We start from the raw sequence: 24,617 nt of genomic DNA on the forward strand, positions 1-24,617 counted from the left end.
CTAATGTCAGGGAAATGCACATCAAAACCACAATGAGGCATCACCTCAGACCAACCAGAATGGCCGTCATAAAAAAGAACACAAATAACAAATGTTAGCAAGGATGTGGAGAAAAGGGAACCCTTGTACACTGTTGGTAGGAATGCAAATTGGTGCAGCCACTATAAAAAAAACAATATGGAGGTTTCTCAAAAACCTAAAAATAGACCACCATGTGGCCCAGCAATTCCACCCTGGACATATATCTGAGAAAAACAAAAACATTAATTCAAAAAGATACATACACCCCACTATTAATAGCATTATTATTATAATTGCCAAGATATGGAAGTACCTTAAGTGCGCATCACTAGATGAATGGATAGAGAAGATGTAGCATATATATGCAATGGAATACAACTCACTGATAAAAAAGGATCTTTTTTTGTGGCCCTTCATTCACTTTTTTTTTCACTTCAAAAAACCAGAATTTTGTAACTGGGATAAACATTTCCATTGCATCAAGAACAACCAAATACCCAGAAATAAACTTAACCAAGGAGGTTACCTGTACTCTGAAAACTGTAAAACATTGGTGATGGAAATTTAAGATGATACAAAGAAATGGAAAGATATCTTGTGCTCTTGGATTGGAAGAATCATATTATCAAAATGGTGGTACTACCTAAAGTAGTCTACAGATCCAGTGTGACTGCTGTCGAAATGTTCATGACATTTTTCACAGAATTGAAACAAACAATTCCAAAATTTATATGGAGCCATGAAGGACCCTACATTGCCAAAGCAATCTTTTGTAGGTCTTTTTTTTTTTTTTTTCTCTCTCTTTTTTGTTCTGTTATGGTTTGATGACTAGAGAAGTTCCTTTAACATTTGTTGTAAAGCTGATTTGGTGGTGCTGAATTCTTTTAGCTTTTGCTTGTTTGTGAAGCTTTTGATTTCTCCATCAAATCTGAATGAGAGCCTTTCTGGATAGAGTATTTTTGGTTGTAAGTTTTTTCTCTTTTATCACTTTAAATATATTGTACCACTCCCTTCTGGCCTATAGAATGTCTGCTGAAAAATCAGCTGATAACCTTATGGGAGTCCCCTTGTATGTTATTTGTTGCTTTTCTCTTGATCATTTTAGTATTTTCTCCTTGTACTTACTTTTTTTTCAATTTGATGACTGTGTGCCTTGGTGTGTTCCTCTTTGGATTGATCCTGTGTGGAACTCTTGGAGCTTCTCGAATTTGGATGACTGTTTCCTTTCCTAAGTTGGGAAAGTTTTCAGTTATTTTCTCTTCACAAATTTTCTCAGGTCCTTTCTCTTTCTGGGACCTCTATAATGCAAATGTTAGCACGCTTCATGTTGTCCCAGAGTTCTTTTAAACTATCCTCATTTCTTGTCGTTCTTTTTTTCTTTTTTCTGTTCTGAAGTAGTGATTTCCACTAATCTGTCTTCTAGCTCACTGGTCTGTTCTTCTGCCTCATTTAGTCTATTCTTGGTTCCTTCTAGTATGGTACTCATTTTAGTGATTTTATTCAACTCTGGGTATTCTTTGTATTTTCCAGCTCTTTGCTAAATACTTCACTTAGTCCATCTATACTCCTTTTGATTTCTCTGAACATCTTGGACATCATTACTTTAAACTCTTTCTTAGATAAATTGCCTATTTCCTCATCACTTATTTCTTCAGGAATTTTATCTTTTGCCTTGGCCTGGAAGATACTCCTCTGCTGCTTCATATTGTCCATCTTTCTATTTGTATTTTTAGGTAGGTTAGTTATGTTTCTTGACCTTGGTGAAATGGCCCTCTGTGGGAGAGGTCCTATGCATCCCAGCAGTGCTGTCCTCTCTTGTCACCCAGGGCCAGGGTCCAGCCGGCTCCAGTGTAGAGTCTGGCCTGTGTTTGTGGGCTCCTTCCACAGGCTTTGGGATTGTTGTTTTCCTATTTCACACTGCTGGGTGAAGCCTGGTCCTGGACCTCTGGTGGGTAGGGCCCTATCTAAAGGATCAGGAAGTCTGCTGATGGGTGGGGCTGTGTTCCCACCCAGTGTGTTGTTTGGCCCGAGGCTTCTCTACAGGCTGCTGGGTGGGGCGAGGTCTTGGTGCTAATGATCCAGTGAAGATAGCCTCCAGGAAAGCTCATGTAGGTGAACACTCCTGGAATGTCTACCACCAGCTTTTATGTTCCCTGGGTGAGCTGCAGCCATTCTCTGCCTCCCCAGGAGACCCTCCAAAACCAGGAGGCAGGCCTGGACCAGGTTCCTATGAAATAAGTGCCTTTGCCCTTGGACCTGGCACATGTGAAATTCTGTGTACACTTCCCAAGGGAATGAAATCTCTATTTTCCCCCAGTCCCATGGAGCTCCTGGAGTTAAGCCCCACTGGCTTTCAAAAACAGATGTCCTGGGTCTCCTCCTCCTCCTAATGCCAGAAGCCTGGGCTGGGGAGCCTGACATGGGGCTTAGAACTCTCAATTCTATGGGAAGGCCTCTGTGACTTAATTATCTTTCAGCTTGTGGGCTAGCCACCCGGTGGGGTATGGGGCCCAATTATATCACCAGCACCCACCTCCTACCATCCTGCTGTGGCTCCCTCTGTGTGTTTCCAGTTGAAGAAGATCTTTATTGCTAGGTTCCAGTCTTTTTTTTTTTTAATTGTTGTTCAGTTGTGGTTTTGTTGTAGTCACAAGGAGAGGCAAGCGGGGGGTCCTTCTACTCTGCCGTCTTGACGGGAAAGCTCAGTGTCTCACTGAACTTTAAACTGTCCCATCTTTGAGCATGTTGTGACATTTTTAATCCAATAATATAGCAAGGAGCAATGTCTAAGATTGTAAACCTTAAATTGTACAATATCATGAGTTCCTTGACAGCTTATGTGACTCTTAGTTACATCTTTAAATATAACCACGTTGTGGGAATGTTCTGCAGACAGATTCCAGGTGGAGCCCACGTTACAGAGCAGCAGAAAGGGAAGACAGAGAAAGAGCAAGTCTCGTCAGCAAGGTCAGCCTCCAGGGAATGTGTGTGCAGCAGCCTCTTGGGAGGAAGTTCCCAGCCCTGGTTGCCCACAGCTCATTCAGCAGCCATGCGATTCTCCAGTCAGACCTTTACCACTTCACATTCTGTGGTAAAATAGGACTACACAGTGAATTTTTAGAAAACAGAATTTATTTACATAATAATAAAATTCTGAGTTATACACGTCCTACTTTTTGGTATTATGTACGTCAACCAAGAAAGGGGGCGTAGCTAAAATAAGCAAAAGAATTTATTTGGTGTCTTGGAATTGCAACTCAGGGAGCACAGATTCAGGTAGCAACCTAAACTTTGTCCCACTGAGGGGTAAAAGTCAGAGGTTTTCATTAGCAAGAAGAGGAGAGTTTAGAATCATCACCTCAGTTTTTTGTCTAAAATTATGGTTGGAAGATACAGTCACAGTTTACATTTCATTGGGTGTCTGAGCACTTTGCATAGGTTACCAGGAAATCTGTTGTTAGGGTGTCCAGATTTTATCTTAAAAATGTGAACGCAGCAGTCGTGTGTTTCGCCATCCGCCTTAGCCCAGTTCAAGAGTTAAGTTTAGTTCCTGCTTTATCAGCACAAGATGGAGTTTGAATCCAAAAATGGAACCTGTTCAGTTAAGCACACAGGTCACATGTGGCTCTTTTTAAATGAAATGAAGACAAGCTGGTGACCCAGGTTTGATCACGGGAGTTTGCTAGGGAAATAATTGATCTGATTGTGTTTTCATTGGGATCTACTAGTAAGTAGTATTGTCTCAATCTTTATATGTTGGAAAATACCTTTATTTTACACTCTGAATGATAATTTCACTCTTCACAATTGAACCAAATTGAGCTCAGCATTTTGAAGATGTTTTTCTGTTGTCCTCTTTTTCACTCTAATGTGTCTGTGTAGATTTTTTAGAACAGCTTTCTAGTTTACGTACCAAAAAATTCACTTGCTTTATGTGCACAGTCGGTAATTTTTAGTAAATTTACAGTTGGACAAACATCATTATAATCCAATTTTAGGACCTTTTCATCACCCCCTAAGGTTGCTTCAAGCCCGTCTGCCGTCACTCTCTGTTCTCACCCTAGCCCAGGTCACCACCCATCTCCTCTCTGTCTGTATTGTTTAGGTTTGTCTTTTCTGGAGAATTAATGTGTGCCTGGCTTCTTTCACCTAGCGTTGTTGTTTGTGAGGTTCATCCCTGTTGGAGGATAAAGTACATTCCTGTATATTTCTGAACAAGAACTCTGCTGTATGGGTCTGTCACATGCTGTTCGCCCACTACCGGTTTTGATGGACACGTTGTTTTTACTTTGCGGTTACCATGAGGAGTGCTCCTGTGGACACTCATGTACAGATGTTTGTATGGACATATATTTTCATTTTCCTTGAGAGGGAGATTGCTGGGTCTCCGTTTAACATGCTGAGAAACTGAGAGATTGTTTTCTAAAGTAGCTGCACCACTTTGCATTCCTGCCATGATGTGTGAGGGCTCCGTTTTCTCCGCATGTTCGCCAGTGCTTGTTTTAGCCTGTCTTTCGTATTATAACCATCCCAGCGGGCGTGAAGTGGCATCTCACTGTGGCAGTCATTTTCACTTCCTAATGATAATGAGCATCTTCTCCTGTGTTTTTTTGTTCATATGTGTTTTTATTTCCAAATCCTTTGACCATTTTTTATGGTTAAAGGTTAAATTGTTATTACGGAGTTGTAAGAGTTCGTCATGTATTCTGGATACAAGTCTCTTTATCATATACCTGATTTGCGAATATTTTCTCCCATTCTGTGGATTGTCATTTCACTTTCTTGCTTGTGTTCTTTGAAGTATGAAAATTTTGAATTTTGATGAAGTCTAATGTATCTTTTGTTATTGCTTCTCTTTTGGTGTTACATCTAAGAATCCATTGCCTAGTCCAAGGTTACAAAGGTTTACTCTTGTGCTTTTTTCTAAGAATTCTATTGTTTTGGCTATTATATTTAGGTCTGTGATTCCTTTTGTGTTCGCTTCTGTGAATGATATGTGAAATGAGTCCAAATTCTTTTTCTGGGATGTGGATATCCAGTTCTATCAGCAACATTTGTTGAAAAGACTTGTTTGTTTCCCCATTGAATTGTCTTGTCACCCTTGTTGAAAACCAGTTGCCCGTAAATGTCAAGGCTTGTTTCTGAACTCTGAATTCTATTTCAGTGATCCATATGTGTCACCTTATGCCAGTACCACACCATCTTTATTTCTATAGCTTTGTAGTACATTTTGCAATCAAGTAGTAGAAATCCACAGACTTTGTTCTTTCTCAAGATTGTTTTGGCTCTTCTGGGTTGCTTGCATTTTCATATGAATTTTAGTATCAAGTAGCCAATTTCTGCACAATGGCCAGCTGGGATTTTGATAGAAATTGGATTGAAGCTGTAGATCATTTTGGGAGAGTTTTGCCATCTTAACCATGATGTGTTATAAAGCGACTTAAGCTTCCTATTTTATTTTTTGTGTTATTTGTTCCCTCTGTTGTTCATTTCTGGTTCTTTTTCTGCCTTCCTGTGGGTTACCTGAATATTATTTCAGAATCGCTTTGTGATTATATGTTTTGAATGTATCTCCTTATATAGATTCTTCATTAGAGTTGTGGTATATCTATGTAATGGAATACTACTCAGCCATAAAAGGAATAAAATAATGCCATTTGCAGCAACATGGATGGACCTAGAGATTGTCATTCTAAGTGAAGTAAGCCAGAAAGAGAAAGAAAAATACCACATGATACCACTCATATGGCTAATCTTAAAAAAAAAAACGACACTATAAACTCATCTACAAAACAGAAACAGACTCACAGACATAGTGAACAATCTTATGGTTACGGGGTAAAGGGGGTGGGAAGGGATAAATTTGGGAGCTTGAGATTTGGAAATGTTAGCCACTATGTATAAAAATAGATTTAAAAAGTTTCTTCTGTGTAGCACAGGGAACTATGTTCAATATATTGTAATAACCTTTAATGAAAAAGAATATGAAAACTGATGTATGTATGTATGTGCATGACTAGGACATTTTGCTGTGCACCACAAATTGACACATTGTAACTGTACTTCAACAAAAAATTTTAAAAATATATAGATTCTTCATTGGTCACTTTAGGTATTACATTATATAAACATAATTCATCGCTTTTTACTGTTGTTAACATTTTACCAGTTTGAGTTGGGTATAGAAACTTTACCTACCTTTGTGTCTCTTCATCTGATTTGTATAAATTATGTTAAGATAACACAGTCATCTTAACGTCATACATTCTTTGATAACACATCAAGGTTGTACTGTTTTATTTCAAGCATCATACATATTTTAGCAAGCTCAAGAAAAGAGGGCAAGTCTATTTTATTTCCCTGTATTTCCTTTTCTGTTTTTCTACTCTCCTTCCTGATATTCCAGGATTCCTGTCCTCATCAGTTCCTTTCTAATCCAGCCACTTCTTTGAGGCATTTTTTTTAAGGCAGACCTGCTGGCAGCAAATTCTCTGTAGTTTCCTTTCCTCTGAGGATAGCTTGATTGCCTCTTCATTCCTGGAGGATAGTTTTACTGGATAAAGCATTTTGAATGGACAGTTCTTTTCTTGCAGCATTCGAAAAACGTTATATACCTTCTTTCTGCCTCCATGGTTTCTGATGAAACATCCACTGTCATTTGAATTATTTTTCTTATATAAATAAGGTTTCCTGTCTCTCTTGCTGCTGTCAGGGTTTTTCCTTTGTCTATTTAGTATATCTTTATGTGTGGGACTATTCATTTTTTTTTAATCTAAGGGTTTATGTATTTTGGCCTAATTTGGGAAATTGCCAGCCATTATTTCTTTGAACACTTTTTCAGTCCCATATTCTTTTCATCTCCTCCTGGAATGCCAATGATATAAGTATTAGATCTTTCATTTTAATCACTCAGAAACTCAGACTCTTTTTTTTTTTAATTTTTTCTCTGTTTTTCAGTTTGGGTAATTTCTATCCTTTGATCTTTAATTTCACTGATTCTTTTATCTGTCAAACTATGCTGCATGCAGTTTATCTCGTCCAGACTTTTTTTTGTTTAATGTTACTGTATTTCTCAGTGCTTAAAGTCCTGTGTGATACTACTTTTGTGTCTTCTGTTTCTTTCCTGTGACTTCCTGTGTTTCCATTTGTTTCCAGCATGTTCATAATTGTCGAGGTATCTTTATGATGGCCCCTTCGGAATCCTTGTCAAGGTATCCTATCAATTTCTTCCTGGTTTTGGCATCTGTTGCTTGTCTTTTTTTTACTCAAGTTCAAATTTTTCTGGTTCTTGGTCTGGTGGTGAATTTTCGTTGTATCCTGGACATTTGGGGTATTATCTTAAAGGAAACTCTTGGCATTATCTTCTATTTTAGCAGGTCTTCCCCTGACATAGTGCTCTTGGGAGTTAGAAGCTAATTGTTTTTTACTGTTACATGGGAGTGAGAGTCCAGATTGCCCACCTGGCCCTCATTTATGCCTTGAGATGGGAAAGACATTTGCTACTACTGACTAGGGGTGGAATTTCAGGCTTCCCCATCTGCCTCTGCCAACACTGCCCTAACTGGGAGGATGAGAATTGTCTTGTCACCATCCCCTCTTGGCCTCTACTGACTTGTAAGATTTCCCTTATACTGCTGGCCCCTCGCATGGCCTCCTCTGACACCACGCTAGTTGAGAGACGTTCCCCTCAGCGCAGCTAGGTGCGGGTGGGCATCTAGGCCATTCACATGGCCTTCTCTGACTCTGTCCCAGTTAGTGGGAAGGACGTAGCCTGAGAGCAGCTGGGTGAGTGTCCATGTCGAGGCTCCTCTGTGGTGTTTGCTGATGAAGGCAGTAGTGGGCTGCACTTCTCTGGGGGGAATTTGGCTGGAGTAGAGCTGTTATTGACTGAAAGTTCTCTCTCAGCAGGTTTCCCCTTGTCCATAGGGTAGAGAGAGCAGCCTTCCTTTTATGTATTTATTTTTGTCTGCTTATCCAGGGTTCTGGCTTCTTCAGGACTCAATCCAGGATATGGTGAATAGAGAAAGAACTCAGTTCTTCAAAGAAGAGAAGTGCCAAGAGCAGGCATCCTTGTCTTGTTCCCGATCCTAGAGGAAATGCGCTCAGCTTTTCACTGCCGAGTGCGATGTTGGCTGTAGGTTTGTCTTACGTGGTCTTTATTATGTTGAGGTATGTTCCCCCTATACCTGCTTTGTTGAGTGTTTTTATCATAAATAGGTGATGAATTTTGTCAAAAGGTTCTTCTGCATCTGTTGAGATGCTCGTACAATTTTTGGTCTTTAATTTGTTAATATGGTGCATCACAGTGACTGGTTTGTGGATATCAAGCCATCTTGCATCCCTGGGATAAATCCCAGCTGATCACGGAGTTTGGTCCTTTCAGTATGTTGTTAAGTTTTCTTTGAATGTATTTTGTGGAGGATTTTTACATCTCTGTTCCTCAGTGATATTGGCCTGTAGTTCTGTTGTTTTGAAGCATCTGTTTGGTTTGTATCAAGTGATGCTGGGCTTGTAGAATGAGTTGGGATGCATTTTTTCCTTTTTAACGTTTTGAATACTTTGAGAAGGATGGGCATTAACTCTTCTTTAAATGTTCTGTAGAATTTACCTCTGAAGCCGTCTGGTCTTGGACTTTTGTTTGTTGGGAGTTTTTTTGGGTTTTTGTTTGTTTATTTTTAATGATTCAGTTTCATCAGTGGTAATTGATCTGGTTATATTTTGTATGTCTTCCTGATTCAGTCTTGGAAGATTGTATGTTTCTAGGAATTTATCCATTTCTTCTAGATTGTCCATCTTATTGGCATGATTTTTTGTAGTAATCTTCCATGATTCTTTGCATTTCTGTGGTCTCAATTGTAACCTCCCCTTTTTCATTTCTGTTTTTATCTATTTGGGTCCTCTCCTTTTTTTCTTGATGAGTCTGGCTAAAGGTTTATCAATTTTATCTTTTCAAAGAACCAGCTCTTAGTTTCATTGACCTTTTCTATTGTGTGTTTTTTTTGTTGTTGTCTCTGTTTCATTAATTTCCACTCTGATCTTTATGACTTCTTTCCTTCTAACTTTGGGTTTTGTTTGTTCTTCATTTTCTCCTCCCTTCAAGTGTAAAGTTAGGTGATTCTCTTGAGCTTTTTCTTGTTTCCTGAAGTGGCCTGTATCTCTATAAATTTCCCTCCTAGTACTGCTTTTGCTGCATCCTATAGATTCTGGATTGTTGTGTTTTTGTTTCCTTTTGTCTCCAAGCATTTTTTAATTTGTTCTTTAATTTCTCCTGTAACCCATTTGTTTTCAGTAGCGTTCTGTTTGGCTTCCATGTGCTTGTGTTTTTTGCAGTTTTTTTTTTTCTTATACTTGATTTCTAGTCTCACAGTGTTGTGGCATAAGACTAGAGGTATCTTAAACTGCCCTTGCTTTTTTAAAATTTCTTTTTTTTTTCTGTTCAGCTTGGGTGACTTCAGCCACTGTGTCTTCCAGATCGCTGATCTGTTCCTCTGTATCATCTAGATGTTCTACTGTTGGTTCCTCCTAGTATATTTTCAAATTTCACTTACTGAATTCTTCATCTCTGTTTGGTTTTTCTTTATATTGTCTAAATCTTTTTAAACTCCTTGCTATGATCATTCATTCTTTCCCTGAGTTTGCTGAACTTCTTTGTGATCATTACCTTGAACTCTTTACTTAGGAGATTGCTTATCTCCACTTGACTGAGTTCTCCTGGGATTTTATCTTTCCCTTCGTTTGGAGTATATTCCTCTCTTGCCTCCTTTTGCCTAATTCTCTGTGTTTATTTCTATGAATTAAGTAGATCGGTTATGTTTTCTGATCTTGGAGAACTAGGTTTGTGTGGGAGACATTGTTTGGTGCCCAGCAGCACACCCCGCTCTGGTCACCTGAGTTACATAATCTAGGGGTGCCCCCCTCATCATGTGAGCGGGTTCTTCTGTCGTGGCTGGGCCAGCTGCTGTGGGTGCGCAGGCAGGAAGGGCTGGTCTTCGCCCAGTTAGCTGCTGCCAAGCCTTGCCTTATGCAGAGTCTGCTGGCCACTGATGGGCAAGTCTGGGTCCCAGAGCTGCCGACTGAGTGGCCGCAGGGGTTCCTAGGGCTTGTCTCAGCCTGCTGGTGGGTAACCCACTCACTGTGCAGTTGGCTTTGGGCCTGGGGGGTCCTGGGACTGTTGGCTGTAGGTGCCGGCAAGTCCCAGGGCTGGTGCTGGCCTGCTAGTGTGTGGAGCAAGGGCCTTGGAACTCCTGGGGCTGATGCCGGCCTGCCTGTGGGCAGGGCCAGTCCCAGTGTGGCTGGCTGTAGGACCTGGGGTCCCAGGGCTGGCCCCAGTCTGTTGGTGAGCAGTGCCAGGTCCTTGTGTGGCTGGCTACAGGGCCATGGGTCTGGGGGTGGCAGGCAGAGTTGTTTCCCCATGGGACTGGCTGCTCCGTACAGGGTGCCCAGGGACTGCTGCCAGCCTGCTGGTGGACGGGGCCTGGTCCTGGTGCAGAGAGTCTCGACTCCAGAATGGCCCTTGCCAGCACCAGTGTCCTCCAGGGTGGTAGAACAGGCTCCCATAAATGGCTGCCACCCGCATCTGTGTCCCCAAGGGGAGTTCTGCTGGCCTCCCACCTCTCTGTCAGGCTTCTCCAAGTTCAAAAAGTGGGTCTGACCTAGGCTCCTTTCAAATTACTCCCTCTGTGCTGGGTCTGGGAGCGTCTGAGATTTTGCTTGTGTTGTTTAAGGGCAGACTTTCTGCTTGCTACAGCCCTCCAGCTCTCTCTTTTACAAATTCCACTGGCCTTCAATGTCAGACATTATAGGGGCTCATCTTCCAGCGTAATACCCCTGGACTGGGGATCCTGATGTGGGGTCTGGGCCCCTCGCTCCACGGGGAGAACTTCTGCAATTGTGATCATCCTCCCGTTTGTACGTTGCCTACCTGGAGATGTGGGCCATGAAATATACTGCGTCTCTGCCCCTCCTACCCATCTCATCGTAGTTCCTTCTTAATATCTTTAGTTGTGGAAAATCGTCTCTGCTAGTCTTTAGTTCCTTCTCAGCAGGATAGTTGCTCTGAAAATAGTTGTAATTTTGGTGTGCCCATGGGAGGAGGTGAGCTCAGGGTCTCACTACTCTGCCATCTTGTCCACTCTTTTATACTCTTTGTTGTTATTGTTTGTGTTCTGAATACACTTAAAAAGAGTGTACACTCACCATTTGGATGATGTTTTCTGTAAATATCAGTCAGGTTGAGTTGGTTAAATAGGGTTGTTTAAAATTTCTATATTTGTAGTAATTTTATCTTCTGATGTATGAATCATGGAGAGAAATTTGTTAAAATCTACAATGATGATTATTTATTTTTTTTAGTTTTTGCTAATGAATTTTGGAGTTCTGTTATTGGATACATACGTATTTACTATCAGTAAATTTTCTTTTAGATTAACCCTCTTATTATTAAACATTGTCCCTCTTTGTCCCCAGTAACGCCCCATGTCTTAATGTTTACTTTTCGCATATCTTTTCTCCAATTCCCTTCCTTTCAGTGTATCTGTGTCTTTGAATTTAACATTGTTTCTTGTAAACAGGATATAGCTGTGTCTTGCTTCTTTACCGAGACTCACAATGTGCCTTTTAATTAGAGAATTTAGACCACTTACATTTAGTTCGACTACTAATATGGTTGAGACAATTCCACCTTGTTGTTTCTTGTTTTCTGTTTATTCCCTTTGATCTTTACTCCTTTGCTTTTCCTTTCCTGCTTCTACTTTTTCCTCTTTCATTGGGTTTTTAGATAGTATTTCTTGATGCTATTAGGGGTTAGAGTTGTGCTGTCCAATATGGTAGCCACTAGCCACATTAAAATTAAGTTTGAAACTCAGTTCATCATTGCAGCAGCTGCATTTCAGGTGCTCAGCAGCCACCTGCCCCATTACTGTATTAGGCAATGCAAATTACTGCAGAAAGTGCTATTAGACAGTTTTGTAGAGATTAAGATCAAAATTTATTTTGGCCAGAATTACCCCAGGTCAAGTGAGAAAAGAGCAACATTCTAGTCAGAAGCTGTGTGTTTCAATTGTGTGTCTACAGTTCGGATTAGCTGTGTATCTACAGGCGAAACATCCCACTGCTCTTGGCCTTAGTTTTCTTCTCTAAAGCACAGGGATGATAATTTCTGCTCTTTCTGAGGTGGAAAAAAGTGTTTGTGAAAAAGAAAACTAGAAAAAGGTAACATTCTTTATAAAAGTCAAAGCAATTTTCAAAAAATAAATAACAACTGATTGACTAGTTTCTATGTTTCGTTTGCTTTTTTAGGTTGCTGACAGAGCTGGAATCTCCTTCTTGGTGGCCCTTTAGCTCCAGGCTTTGGAAGGTGCCATCAGAAACAAAACGCAGCGCGGGCGCCTCCGTGGCTAGTTCCAAAGCTTCTGGAAGAGAAGGGATAGTGATCAGAATTCCTGCTGTTATTTCCCAAAGAACAGAATCTCGGGTTAAACCAGGAAAGTTCACCGTCCTTGTTTCTGGGTTGGAAATCCACGACTCAGACTCCTTGCTCATGCACAGATTTGAAAGAGAAGATGTAGATGACATCAAGGTTCACACACCTTATGAAGTCAGCATCCGTCAGCGGTTCATTGGGAAGCCAGACATAGCTTATCGTCTGATATCTGCCAAGATGCCAGAGGTTATCCCCGTTTTGGAAGTGCAGTTCAGCAAGAAGATCGAGTTGTTAGAGGATGCCTGGATGTTCGGAAGCACTGCAACCGCTTCCCCAGCAGAGAAGGGCTACTCAGTCTGGCTTGCAGGTGAGTGATCATCAGAACACCCTGTGCGCAAGACCGCTCATTTCACAGCCACGCTCGGCGCGCCCATGATCGGTACCCACCGTGATGCGTCACGTGGAGCGGCTGCTGGCTTCAGCTCACTAGCACCCGCCCATTTGCTTGTAAAGAGAAATAATTTCAGACCGTTTTCCTTAGTACTTGCCCTGTGAATCTCAAATCACTCAGGCTTATTATACACTTGAGAGCTTTGTGGGTTCCCAAATAAGTCAGAAATGGTTTGGGTGACTTTCAGAACAAAGGAAGGCTCTAGGTTAGGTGTCTTCACCCCTTTCCTCTGTTTGATTTGAGCACCAGCACTTCAGGGTCTTAACTTGCATCATCCCTGCCTGCTCTGGTGTGTCTCCAATCCCTCCACCCCGACCCCGCATCACTCGTGGTTTTCTTGGCATTTAATCGAGGTCTTCCCAGCCCACCTTCCAGATGTACATTTGGGTGCTGAGATTTGTGGAAAGTACGCAGCATCGTGTTTGTAGCATCCACAAGATACCGTGAAACTCTTGCTTTTCCTGGCAGTGTGACTGTCAGGTCCTCTTGCAGGTCTCTGTGGGACATGGAGGGTACAGCTGAGTATGGCCCTGGGCGCGAGTGTGGGCGGCAGGGTGTGTGGACACGTCCCCAGGTCTCAGCTTCCTCCTGAGCATAAGGTAAATTGGTGTTATCTGACTTCTTAGCTTTGTCATTCTGATGGATGTCAAGTGACATCTTGGTGGTATTTTTATTATCAGTTTTGATTGATTGTGAGATGGAGCATCGGATGCCTTTTATCTACTTTTTGGTCCCAGGCCTCAGGTTTTGCTGTGTGGGTTGCCTGTTCTGGTTTTGTTTTGGGGGGTTTTGTTGCTTTGGTTTTTGTGTTTTATTTGTCCTATTGGGCTGTCTTTTTTTTTTTTTTTTTCTTCCTGATTTGCAGGAGTTCATTATTCATTCTAGGTATTTATCCCTTTTGACTTGAGAGGCTACCGGTACTTCTTGCAGACTGCCAGCTCTGTTACAGAAATCTCTCATTTTGCTGCGGTCAAGTCCACCCGTCTTCCCCTTAAATTTATTTTTTGAGCCCTACATAAGAAATCCCCAAGTCACAAAGTACCTGCTATTTCCTAATAGTAGCACCACAGGTGACATTACTTCTGTGTTACAGTGATGTTTCTAACAAGTGTTAGCCTTTTCTTACTAACTTTGGTTGCTGGAGTGTTTAACGTAAAAAATGTGTTTGTTACTATTCCAGTTCCTTTCTTTTATCCTCTTTAGTGATTGATTTCAATTCCAATATGTAACCTGTTTCTCTAACACATGAATATTTTAATGTTACTCTAGATGGCTTCAGGTTTCAAAAAGAAATATACTTGATAATAGATCTGGTCCCTTAGGTGTCAAAATATTGCAAATGTTAATGTACAAATTTATAAACTTACTTTCCTGGCATTTGCACATTTTTCTTTGGCTCGTCATTTAAGGCAGGACTCAGAGGCTGGTGTATAAAAGGGACAAGAAGGGAGGACTGTACCAGCCAACATGAGACCCTGAGCAGAAAGACCCTTCAGGAAAGGCCATCTGCAAGCCTAGCCCGGGCAGCCGCTCTGATACCCCAGGTCTCTGAGTTCCCCTTGTGGCTGATTTTCTCTAAGAGGGGCCTTAGCAGGTCCTGGCTGGTGGTACCAGATGCAGAGCACCGTGGGCCATTGCTTTTGCTGTTGCTTTTGGAGAATCCGTCTGTGCCAGGCGTGGCACCAGGTGCCCATAATCCTGAAAACAAAGCTAAATACAGTAAAACCCGCAGCCCTTGGCTGTGGAGCTCTGCCGCCTCCGTGGGTTCTGCATCAGGCATGATGGTTTCAGCGAGAGAAATGGTCCAGAGTGTTACAGATGAGATGGCAACGCAAGCACGGACCGTGTGGTGCAGAAAACCGCACTGTACAAGTAAGAAGAGCACACGCTTGCTGGGCCTCACTGTTGTGGGTGCCGGCCCGCGGGAGGTGGGTTGCTGGGCTCTGACCCTGAGCATCCAGGTGGCAGATGGGGCAGGAGAGGAGCAGGGTGTGAGTGCCAGCACCTCTGCAGCTGTGGTGAGACTGCAGGAAGCTGGGTGAGTGTGGATTGTGCAGGGCCACCCATCAGGAAGAAGTGAATGGGCCTCTTAGGCACAACCTGAGGCTGCTGACGACAGGCTGAACACCTTCTCCTCAGGGAAGCTGCAGATACACTTTTGAGATCTTACAACTGATTAAACCAGGCCCACCAGATTGTTTAGGACAGACTCCCTTACCTAAAGTCAGCCAATGGTGAGCTTTCACCACATCTAGACACCTTCCCAGCAACATCTAGATTCGAGTGGGATTGAGTAACTGGGGACTATGGCCTCACCCATCACAGTAAGAGCTTGTATGTGTGTGGAATGAGCTGAGCCACATCCAGGGTGACAGATGGATTTTCATCTCAGTGCTAACTTTAGCCTCTGGGTAGGATTTCTATAGCACGTGTGAATCTAGACCGAGCCAGAAGTGCCATCCTCCCCTTGTGAGGCCGCCCTGCCTGGGTGAGGCAGGTGTACCTTACAGCTGTGAATTTGGAGAGACACAGGTGACAAGGAGCTATGTTTGAAAGAAGCCAGCATGCTGAGTTCAGTCAGCAAGATGGTATCTAATTTGCTTGGACCTTCACAGTGCTGTCAGCCCGGTGATGAGAGCGTCCTTCCCGCTGTGGCCTCTCTCGTTGTGTCTGTCGGCACCTCTGTTTTTACTGTTCTACGTTGGAAACTACAGAAGCAGTGGAGGTGGAAACCATGACTTTGAAATCTCACAAATACATTCTTCTCCTTGATGAGCTATTTTGGTAAAAAGTGTGGCCAGAAGGTGGCGGTCTAGTAACAGGGGACCAGTGTTTGCCAGGAGTCAGTGTCTAGAAGAACTTTCCAGAGAGCTGTGTAGTAACGTATAGTGTGGACAGGTGAGGGCCTGGGGTGGCCCGGCCAGCAGCTGGGGGAGGAGGAAGTCCCCTGGGCTTCAAGAGCTGGAAATGGCTCAGGTGGACAGATTTCATCGTAGGGAAGTTACAGATTGCTGTTTTTCTGCAGAGCAGCTTTAAAATAATCTTTTAAATTTCACAGTAGTTTCAGACTTGAGAAAAAGAGGATAGTGCAGACAGTTCCCCTGTCTCCCACACCTTGTTTCCCCTAATGTAAATGTCACCTTGCGTTCGTGTCGTTCATTGTCACAACTAGTGCACCTGCCCTGATACGTCTCTATTCACTGAAGTCCGTATTTTATCCACATTTCCATATGTTTTACTGTTCCCGAATCCCATCCAGGATCCCACGTGACATTTCGGCGTCTCGTCTCCTTGGACTCTTCTTGACTGTGGCAGTTTGTCTGATACTCCTTGTTTTGATGATCTGGAAGAGCTTTAGGGGTGGTGGTCAGGTTTTTGTAGACCCTACCCCAGTTGGACTTTGTCTCGTGTTGCCTCATGATCCACTAGGGCGATGAGTTTCGGGAGGAAGGCCATGGTGCTCTTATCATATGAGAGCAAGGGCTGTGCATAACATGTTTTAAGAGTTTTTTTGTGCTGATTTTTGTTTTCGCCGTTTGCCAACTGTACCTTCTGAGGGGCCTTCACCTGGTATAGGAGGACTCTGGTCACCCGCTCATGGACCTTGCAGGCATCTCGCCTCGCACGTGCCCTCTGGTGCCACCGCCCTTGGGTTTGCTGCTTGGCTTTCCACCCTGGGACGTGTGCTCCAGAATCGGACCCAAGTCTGTCTTCTCCCACCCCACCTCTAGCACCAAGGACAGACCTGGGTAACCAGAAGGCACTCGCATCTCTGTGTGATGGTAAACTTCTGGGGCATTGAAGCCTCTGTACAGGGTCATTAATTTAAAACCATCTTTTGAAGCAGTGAAGTTCTGGTTCTGGGATATGGCACCACGCTTGACCAGCAGACTCCATGTGGTCACTAGGACATGGGTTTGAGGCTGAGCACCAGCAGACCCCTCCATGTGGTCACCAGGATGCACCACTGCACTGACTCACTGACTACAGACAGGCCCCATGTGGGCAGTAGGATGTGACCCCCTGACGACCGACAGACCCCTGGGGGCTGCGTGGCCCCCATCTGCTTGATCCTTCCAAGGCCCCGTGAGTCTAAGCTGCACACCATATAATTTTGTAAATTTGTGAAGTTAAGTTTTTTAAAGTGTAGTCGGTGGAGATTGCTGTCTCTCCATTTCAGCTTTCTCTCTCTTATAATCCCTGTTGTGTTGAGGACTTGGGGCATTTTGTGTTTTTTCTGAAGGGGCTTCCACCCTGGTTATATAAGCTTCTGGGTCCATCCCTGGGTAAAGCTGCCGTTTTCCTGTGTCATCAGTGGAGTGTTTGGGGCCCAGAGACAAGGAGAGAGCTTTGCCCATGGCTGGACCGGCTTGGAGCGGTTTTTCTGCTCTCAGGCCAGGTCCTGGTGGTCTTTGCGCAGCACTTATGGTGAAGTCTGGAGTCTGTGTCTGATGCATAAGGGTGTCCTGGCGCCGGCCCCGCCAGCCCAGCCCGCGCTCAGGTTTCCCCCAGATGCCTCCTTGTTCTTGGAAAGTGGCATCATCTCTAAATTCCCATGTGGCTTGAGCAGTTTGTGCTTATTTTGTTTCACTGAGATAACTAATGACTTTTGAGATAAAAATCACCTAATACTGAGCCAAGTTAATTTGTTTCAGAAGATATTTCAAAGCACTGAAGTAACTGAGTCAGCCACTCAGGTCTCAGCACAGAGGCCTGGGAGTGGCCGAGCCTCGCCAGGAACCTGCTGATCCCACGGCTCGTTGCGTAAAACATCCCTGATTAGTGTATTCCAGGAAGAAAAATCCTCAATTTTGGCTTTCTGGTTGTTTAAGCAATCCCTTTTGTTAAACATTCAAAGACAGTATGTCTCTGTAATAATAGGTGTTAAAATGGACACCAGAGTGAGAGAACAGGAGCACAGTGTGAATCAGATGCACGGCTTGCTCTCAGAGAAGCTAGCTGGGGGGTCCCAGGTTGAAAAGATACAGAAAAAAAAAAGCAGTGCAGTACCACAGACGTTGCTGTCAAAGGTGTGCAAACTGAATGATACCAGCTCAGACGAGGGAAGATTGCTTCTGATGGAAGGGCCAAGAGGAGAACTTGCCTCCTCCATACTTGAGCTGGGGGACATCTGTCTGCACGACACGTACCGGGTGGGTGCAGGGTGGGCAGAGTGGCTGGAACAGGAGTCTGCAGGGTCAGGGAGCAGAGTTAGGAAGGGGGCACAGGCTGAGGGAGGGGTTTGCTCTCACCCATCAGGCCATAGAACCACTGTTGCCGTAGACGAGTGAAGTGTAATTCGCCATCACGTTGTCACTAGTAACATTTTCACGTCGTGTGCTGAGCTGGCCTTTCCTGTAGGCTAATAATAACTGGTAGAATGCAGACTCTGTTCCAGCCATCATGTTGTCCAGCACAGCTCTGATGCTGAGTGTTCTGTTGCTGTTCTGGAAGAGTGCTTTTCATTACGCACCATCTGAGTGACATTTTTAGATCATGGAAGACAAAGCAGCAATGAGTGGTGTGCGATGGAGAATTCTGTGCTAATTAATAAGCGTGTTGGAGGAGGGTGGCGCTTTGGAGATTCTAGAACACAGGCTGTGAAAACAATTTGGTTGATTACAACCGGCTTTTTTTTTTTAGCTTAGAATTTTATTTTATTTTTTATTGAGTTATAGTCAGTTTACAATCTGTGTCAGTTTCTGAGGTACAGACAAGCAGCTCTTACGTAAAGAACAGCACAGGAAAGCACGTGTGAGTGCATGGCGTGTGCTAAGGGTTCTGTCTTAGGAGACGTCTTCAGCCCTCCGAGGCGCACGTGAGGATGCCGCTGTCCTGTGTCGTCTCCTCACGGTGGCGCACTGTTACAGGATGTGAAGGCTCTCACAGGGCCTCCTTCCCTGGGGAGATGGGCCCGGGGAGGGGTCGGCCCACAGGTGTGGGACCCTGGGGTCTTGCCTCCATGCAGGTTTGGCTTCACATCAGCTGGTTCCTGAACTCACTCTGTCTGGCTTATTAGGCCCTACTTCTCTCTAGGATTGCAAGAAACGTGCTTTCTTGTCCTCATTCCAGCCTGCGTTTATCCGAGGTGAGGCCAGGCCTTCTTTGCTCAGCCAGGCACTCTCAGGAAGTGTTAATTTGTAAGAATTTTTTTAAGAAGTAAGAATCAAGGGGATGTTTGTGTGCACGCTGGAGGTGGCTGGTCTCTCCCCAGGAGGACGAACTTGCGCGGTTGGCACGTCCTGGAGGTACCGCATGCGCTTCTGCTTTTCAGGCCCAGTGAGGACTTTATGCTGAGATGGATTTCCTCTCCTCACAGTGTGTTTATCAGCTGCTCCTAGGAAGGAAGTGGGGGTCCCACCTGTGCTCCCCCCCCATTTTGTTGACGCAGAGAAGGCTGCTGAAAAGACTTGGTGCAGAAATCCAGACTGCTGGTTCTCAGCCCAGTGTGCTTGCTGCTTCCCAGTGTCCTGATGAATAAACATAGCCATACGACATACCTGAGGTGGCCTGTATTATGGAGAAGAGGCAACAGACTAATCTGTTCTTCTCTGGGCCGCAAAGTACCAGGGCTGCAGTTGGAGGCAGCTCTTTAAATAAATGATTATCACCATTTCTCGCCAAGCTGCCCTTCTGCTCCTTAGCGAGATTCCCCAGGAGCTGGTGTGTGAGCAAAAATACCCCTGAGCAGTGCCTCGCCACATCCAGTTCTCTGGCTCACACCAACCTCAGCACACTCCACATTCAGTTTTGCTTGACCCGACCATTTCCGTGCTCTCTAGAACCACAGTGTTTCATGGGACAATCAGATGGCACTACAGTTCCTAGTAGTGTATTTCATGTACATTTCACCAGGGTTCAACAAGTATTGTTTCATACTCCAAATCTATAATCTTCTCCAGAGAAAAAAAAAGACTCCTGGATAAAGGACTTTTCTTCTAAAATTCAGTTATGGAGCTAGACCCTGAGTATTTACAGTGTCGCACCCTCTGATCAGTGTCGGGTAAGGAAGCAGCCCTGGATTAGGGTAGAAGGCAAAGTTCAGGCAGGTTTCACATGCAGTCAGCTTAGCAGAGGCTGGGGGGGCAGACCCACCACACCCACTGCCCCAGCAAGGGCAGAGGCATGAAACCAGCAGATGCCTATGAAAATACTTCGTCAACCCAAAGAGCTCTGACGGTCTTAAACACCACTTTTTGTAAAGTTCTGAGTGCTCTTGCGTTGTTCACACCTTCTGGAAGATGCCACTGCTGTTTGACTTTCCATTTCAGCATCTGGACGGACGGACCATGCCATGCACAGCGAGCCCTCCTCAGGGAGCCAGGAAGACAGGTCACTTCAGCTACAGACGAGCGAGCTGTTAATTTCCGACGGGGACGCCCAGGAACTGAGACAGGTAACATGCATTCGTGGTGCCACCTCCAGGTGACTCATTTCTCTTTCCTGCCTGAAAACAACTCTCCACTGGTTTATGCTTGCCTCTCACCTACAAGGAACTGCTAGGCTATGCATCTGAATTGCTCAGCTACCTGTGGCTGGAGAAGGAGAGAAAGGGCAGCACCCATCTGAGTCCTAGCATTCTGTGTCATGCAGACGCACAGCCCTCCTGTGCACACAGTAGTCCTGGCAGCCACCTCCACCTGTTGTACATGTGTGTATGTGTGCGCATGTGTGCTGTGTACATGCCACACGCACACACATGCATATGTGGGTCTGGCATGTGTGGGGGCTGTGGGTGTGTGACATATGCACATGTATGCGTGTGTGGTATGTGTGCTGTGTGTGCACATGTATGCAGCACCTGTAAGTGTATGCTGTGTGTGTGCCGTGTGTGCATGTGCAGTGCCTGAATATGTGCTGTGTGTGCACACCACCTGTGTGTGTACAGTTGAGGGTGCTTGCTCTCTCAGATCTCTCTCAAGTGCTCAACACTGGGTTCTTGAGGCAGCTTGCCACTTTTTGACCAGGAAGGTGAAGTTTAAGTAATATATGATAGAAAGATTTTTCAACTTATTTTCCTGTGTTACTGTTGGGCAAGGGGGAGAGCATAGCTCAGGTGGAGGAGCACATGCTTAGCACACAGAAGATCCTGGGTTCAATCCCCAGTACCTCCTCTAAAAATAAGTAAATGAACCTAAATTACCCCCTGCAATAAAAATAAATAAATGAAAGTATATAAAAAGAAATTTAAAAAAATGTTGGACAACACAGTGGCTTTTTTTTTTAATAATTATATAGCAGATACCTAGGTGTATCATTTCATTCATAAATATTTCAGTATGTAGCTTTAAAAGATAAGACTGTTTTTTAAAAAATCAACACAATACCATGCTGACCTTTAAAAAGGAAAAAGTAAATTCCTTGATATCATCAGTCATCGAGTCAGTGCTCAGATTTCCCTAGTCACCTCATTTAGGAAAATCTGTTGCATGTTTGTTCCAACCAGAATCCTCATGAGGCCCAAACGTTGCCCTCAGTGAAGTGCCTTTAATGGGTAGCTTTCCTCTACTATCTGGTCTTTTTCCTTTGCAGTTTATTTGGTGAAAAAACTAAATTGTTTCTCTGTCGAGATTTTGTAGTTTGCATCTTCCTGGCTTGGTTCCCTGGTGGTGAGCTGCCGGCTCCCTGCCCTGGGCTTCCTGCAGGTCAGTTCATAGCTCTAGAGGTGCCGTGAGATTCGGGCTCCATCTTGGAGAGACTGTTTCCTCGGTGGACTGCACACTTGCATCAAGGCATGCGTGTGTCTTTGAAACTTGTTTTTAAACACATTTTTTATGTGTCTTTGTAGGCACAGACTCCTATAAGTTCTGTCTTTTCCTATTTGGGAAAAAGTGTTCATCTTTGCTATGAGGTATTTGAAATATACATGATCTGTCACTTTTTCCCTTCTGATCTAACTTAATCACTTTTAGTAATGACACACAGAAGTGCTGCTTTCTAGTGACAACGAGCAGATTCTGCAGGTTACTAATCACTTCTTTTCATTTTTCAGTTTTATTAGGTAGAGTTGTTACAATTTGACTGCACATACACAATATATTGTATGTAAATACATTTATACAATATACTGCATGTATTTTTTTAGTTTGCATATCTGTGCTGTTCACTGTTTCTGAGAACAGTTTAGAGCTTTAGCTTTTTAATTATCAAAGGAATAAAGCCAACCACAAAATAAGAATCAACAGAATGCAGTAATCCAGTCATAAAGGACAATCAAGTGTGCTTACACATATTTAAGAAATCAATCATTTAAGTTATAAATAATAAGTAGTTCTTTTTTTTTTTTTAGATTCCACATATAAGTGATGTCATATAGCATTTTTCTTTCTCTTTTCGGCCCACTTCACTTAGAATGATGATCTCCGGGTCCATTCATGTTGCTTTGAATGGCATTATTTTATTCTTTTTTATGCCTGAGTAGTATTCCATTGCATATATATACCACATCTTTTTTAACCAGTCATCCATTGATGCACATTTGAGTTGTTTCCATGCCTTCATCATTATAAATAGTGCTGCTATGAACATTGGGGTGCATGTGTCTTTTGGAATTACATTTTTCTCCATGTATATGCCCAGGAGTGGGATTGCTGAATCACAGAGTAAGTCTTTTTTTAGTTTTTTAAGGAACCTCCATACTGTCCTCCATGGTGGCTACACCAAACTACATTCCCATCAGCAGTGTAGGAGGGTTCCCTTTTCTCCACACACTCTCTAGCATTTATCATCTGTAGACTTTTTAATGATGTCACTCTGGATGGTATGAGGTGATACCTCATTGTAGTTTTGATCTCCATTTTTCTGACAATTAGTGATGCTGAGCATTTTCTCATGTGCCTGTTGGCCATTTATATGTCTTCATTGGAGAATTGCTTCCTTAGGTCTTCTGCCCACTTTTTGGCTGGGTTGCTTGCTTTTTTGATATTAAGATGTATGAGCTGTTTACTATGGAAATTAGTCCCTTGTCGGTCGCTTCATTTGCAAATATTTTCTCTCATTTGATAGATTGTCTTTTCATTTTGTTGATGGTATCCTTAGCTGTGCAAAAGGTTTTAAATTTAATTAGATCCTATTTGTTAAGTTTTGCTTTTATTTCCATGAGCTGGTTCAAAAAATATATTGCTGTGATTTATGTCTGAGAGTGTTCTGCCTGTGTTTTCCTCTAGAACTTTTATAGTATCTGGTCTTACATTTAAGTCTTTAATCCATTTTGAGTTTATATTTGTATATCATGTTAGAGAATGTTCTAATTTCAGTTTTTCACAGTAGCTGTCCAGTTTCCCAGCACCACTTGTTGAAGAGACTGTCTTTTCTCAATTGTATATTTTTGCCTCCTTTGTTGTAGATTAATTGACCATAAGTGTGTGGATTTATTTCTGGACTTTCTATCCTGTTCCATTGATCTGTGTCTGTTTTTGTGGCAGTGCCACGCTGTTTTGATTACTGTAGCTTTGTAGTATAGTCTGAAGTCAGGGAGCATGATTCCCCCAGCTCTGGTCTTTTTCAAGATTGTTTTGGGTATTTGGGATCTTTTGTGTTTCCATACAGATTTTAACATTTTTTGTTCCAGCTCTGTGAAGAATGTCTTTGGTAATTTGATAGGGACTGCATTGAATCTGTATATTGCCTTGGGTACTATGGCCATTTTAACAATATTGATTCTTCCAATCCAAGAACACAGTATATCATTCCATTTGCTTATGTCATCTTCCCTTTCCTTCATCAGTGTCTTACAGTTTACAGAGTACAGGACTTTTGCCTCCTTGGGTAGTTTTATTCCTAGGTATGTTATTCTTTTTGGTGCAATGGTTAATGGTATCATTTCCTTAATTTCCCTTTTTGCTGTTTCATTGTTAGTGTATACAAATGCAACTGATTTTTGTATATTAATTGTGTATCCTGCAACTTTACCAAATTCATTGATAAATTCTAGTAGTTTTCTGGCTGCTTCTTTAGGATTTTCTGTGTATAGTATCATGTCATCTGCAAACAGTGACAGTTTTCCTTCTTCCTTTCCAATTTGGATTCCTTTTATTTCTTTTTCTTCTCTGATTGCTGTGGCTAGGACTTCCAAAATTATATTGAATAAAGTGGCAAGAGTTGGCATCCTTGTCTTGTTCCTGATCTTAGAGGAAGTGCTTTCAGCTTTTCCCCGTTAAGTATGATGTTAGCTGTGGGTTTGTCATATGTGGCCTTTAGTATGTTGAGGTATGCTCCGTCTGTGCTCACATTCTGGAGAGTTTTTATCAGAAATGGATGTTGAATTTTATCAAAAGTTTTTTCTTCATCTGTTGAGATGATCATATGGTTTTTATTCTTCAACTTGTTACTGTGGTGTATCACTCTGATTGATTTGTGGATACTGAAAAATCCCTGCATCCCTGGGATAAATCCCACTTGATCATGGTGTGTGATCCTTTAATGTGTTGTAGAGTCAATTTGCTAGTATTTTGTTGAGGATTTTTGCATCTATATTCATGACTGGTATTGGCCTATAATTTTCTTTCTTGTGTGATATCTTTGTCTGTTTTTGCTTATCAGGGTGATGGTGGCCTCACAGAGTGAGTTTGGAAGTGTTCCTTCCTCTGCGATTTTTTGAAATAGTTTCAGAAGGATAGGTGTTAACTCATCTCTAAATGTTTGGTAGACTCCACTGTGAAGCCACCTGGTCCTGGACTTTTGTTTGTTGGGAGTTTTTTAATTACTGATTCAATTTCAGTGCTG

General features: G+C 42.9%; 1 protein-coding gene across 4 annotated transcripts in view; it reads left to right on the forward strand.

The window, feature by feature from the left end:
* Positions 1 to 24,617, forward strand: part of SNAP47 (synaptosome associated protein 47) — an 85,709-nt gene that overhangs the window by 29,914 nt on the left and 31,178 nt on the right. For 2 of the 4 annotated variants that reach the window (XM_010985378.3, XM_010985377.3), the window contains exons 3-4: positions 12,319 to 12,809; positions 20,165 to 20,289. In XM_010985378.3, the coding sequence (XP_010983680.2) occupies positions 12,319 to 12,809; positions 20,165 to 20,289 (616 nt within the window). The remainder of the gene's footprint in view (positions 1 to 12,318; positions 12,810 to 20,164; positions 20,290 to 24,617) is intronic. The other 2 variants (XR_004135992.2, XM_031449476.2) reach the window with 1 other exon arrangement.

Source organism: Camelus dromedarius, chromosome 3, assembly GCF_036321535.1.
Source record: "Camelus dromedarius isolate mCamDro1 chromosome 3, mCamDro1.pat, whole genome shotgun sequence".
Lineage (NCBI taxonomy): Eukaryota > Metazoa > Chordata > Mammalia > Artiodactyla > Camelidae > Camelus > Camelus dromedarius.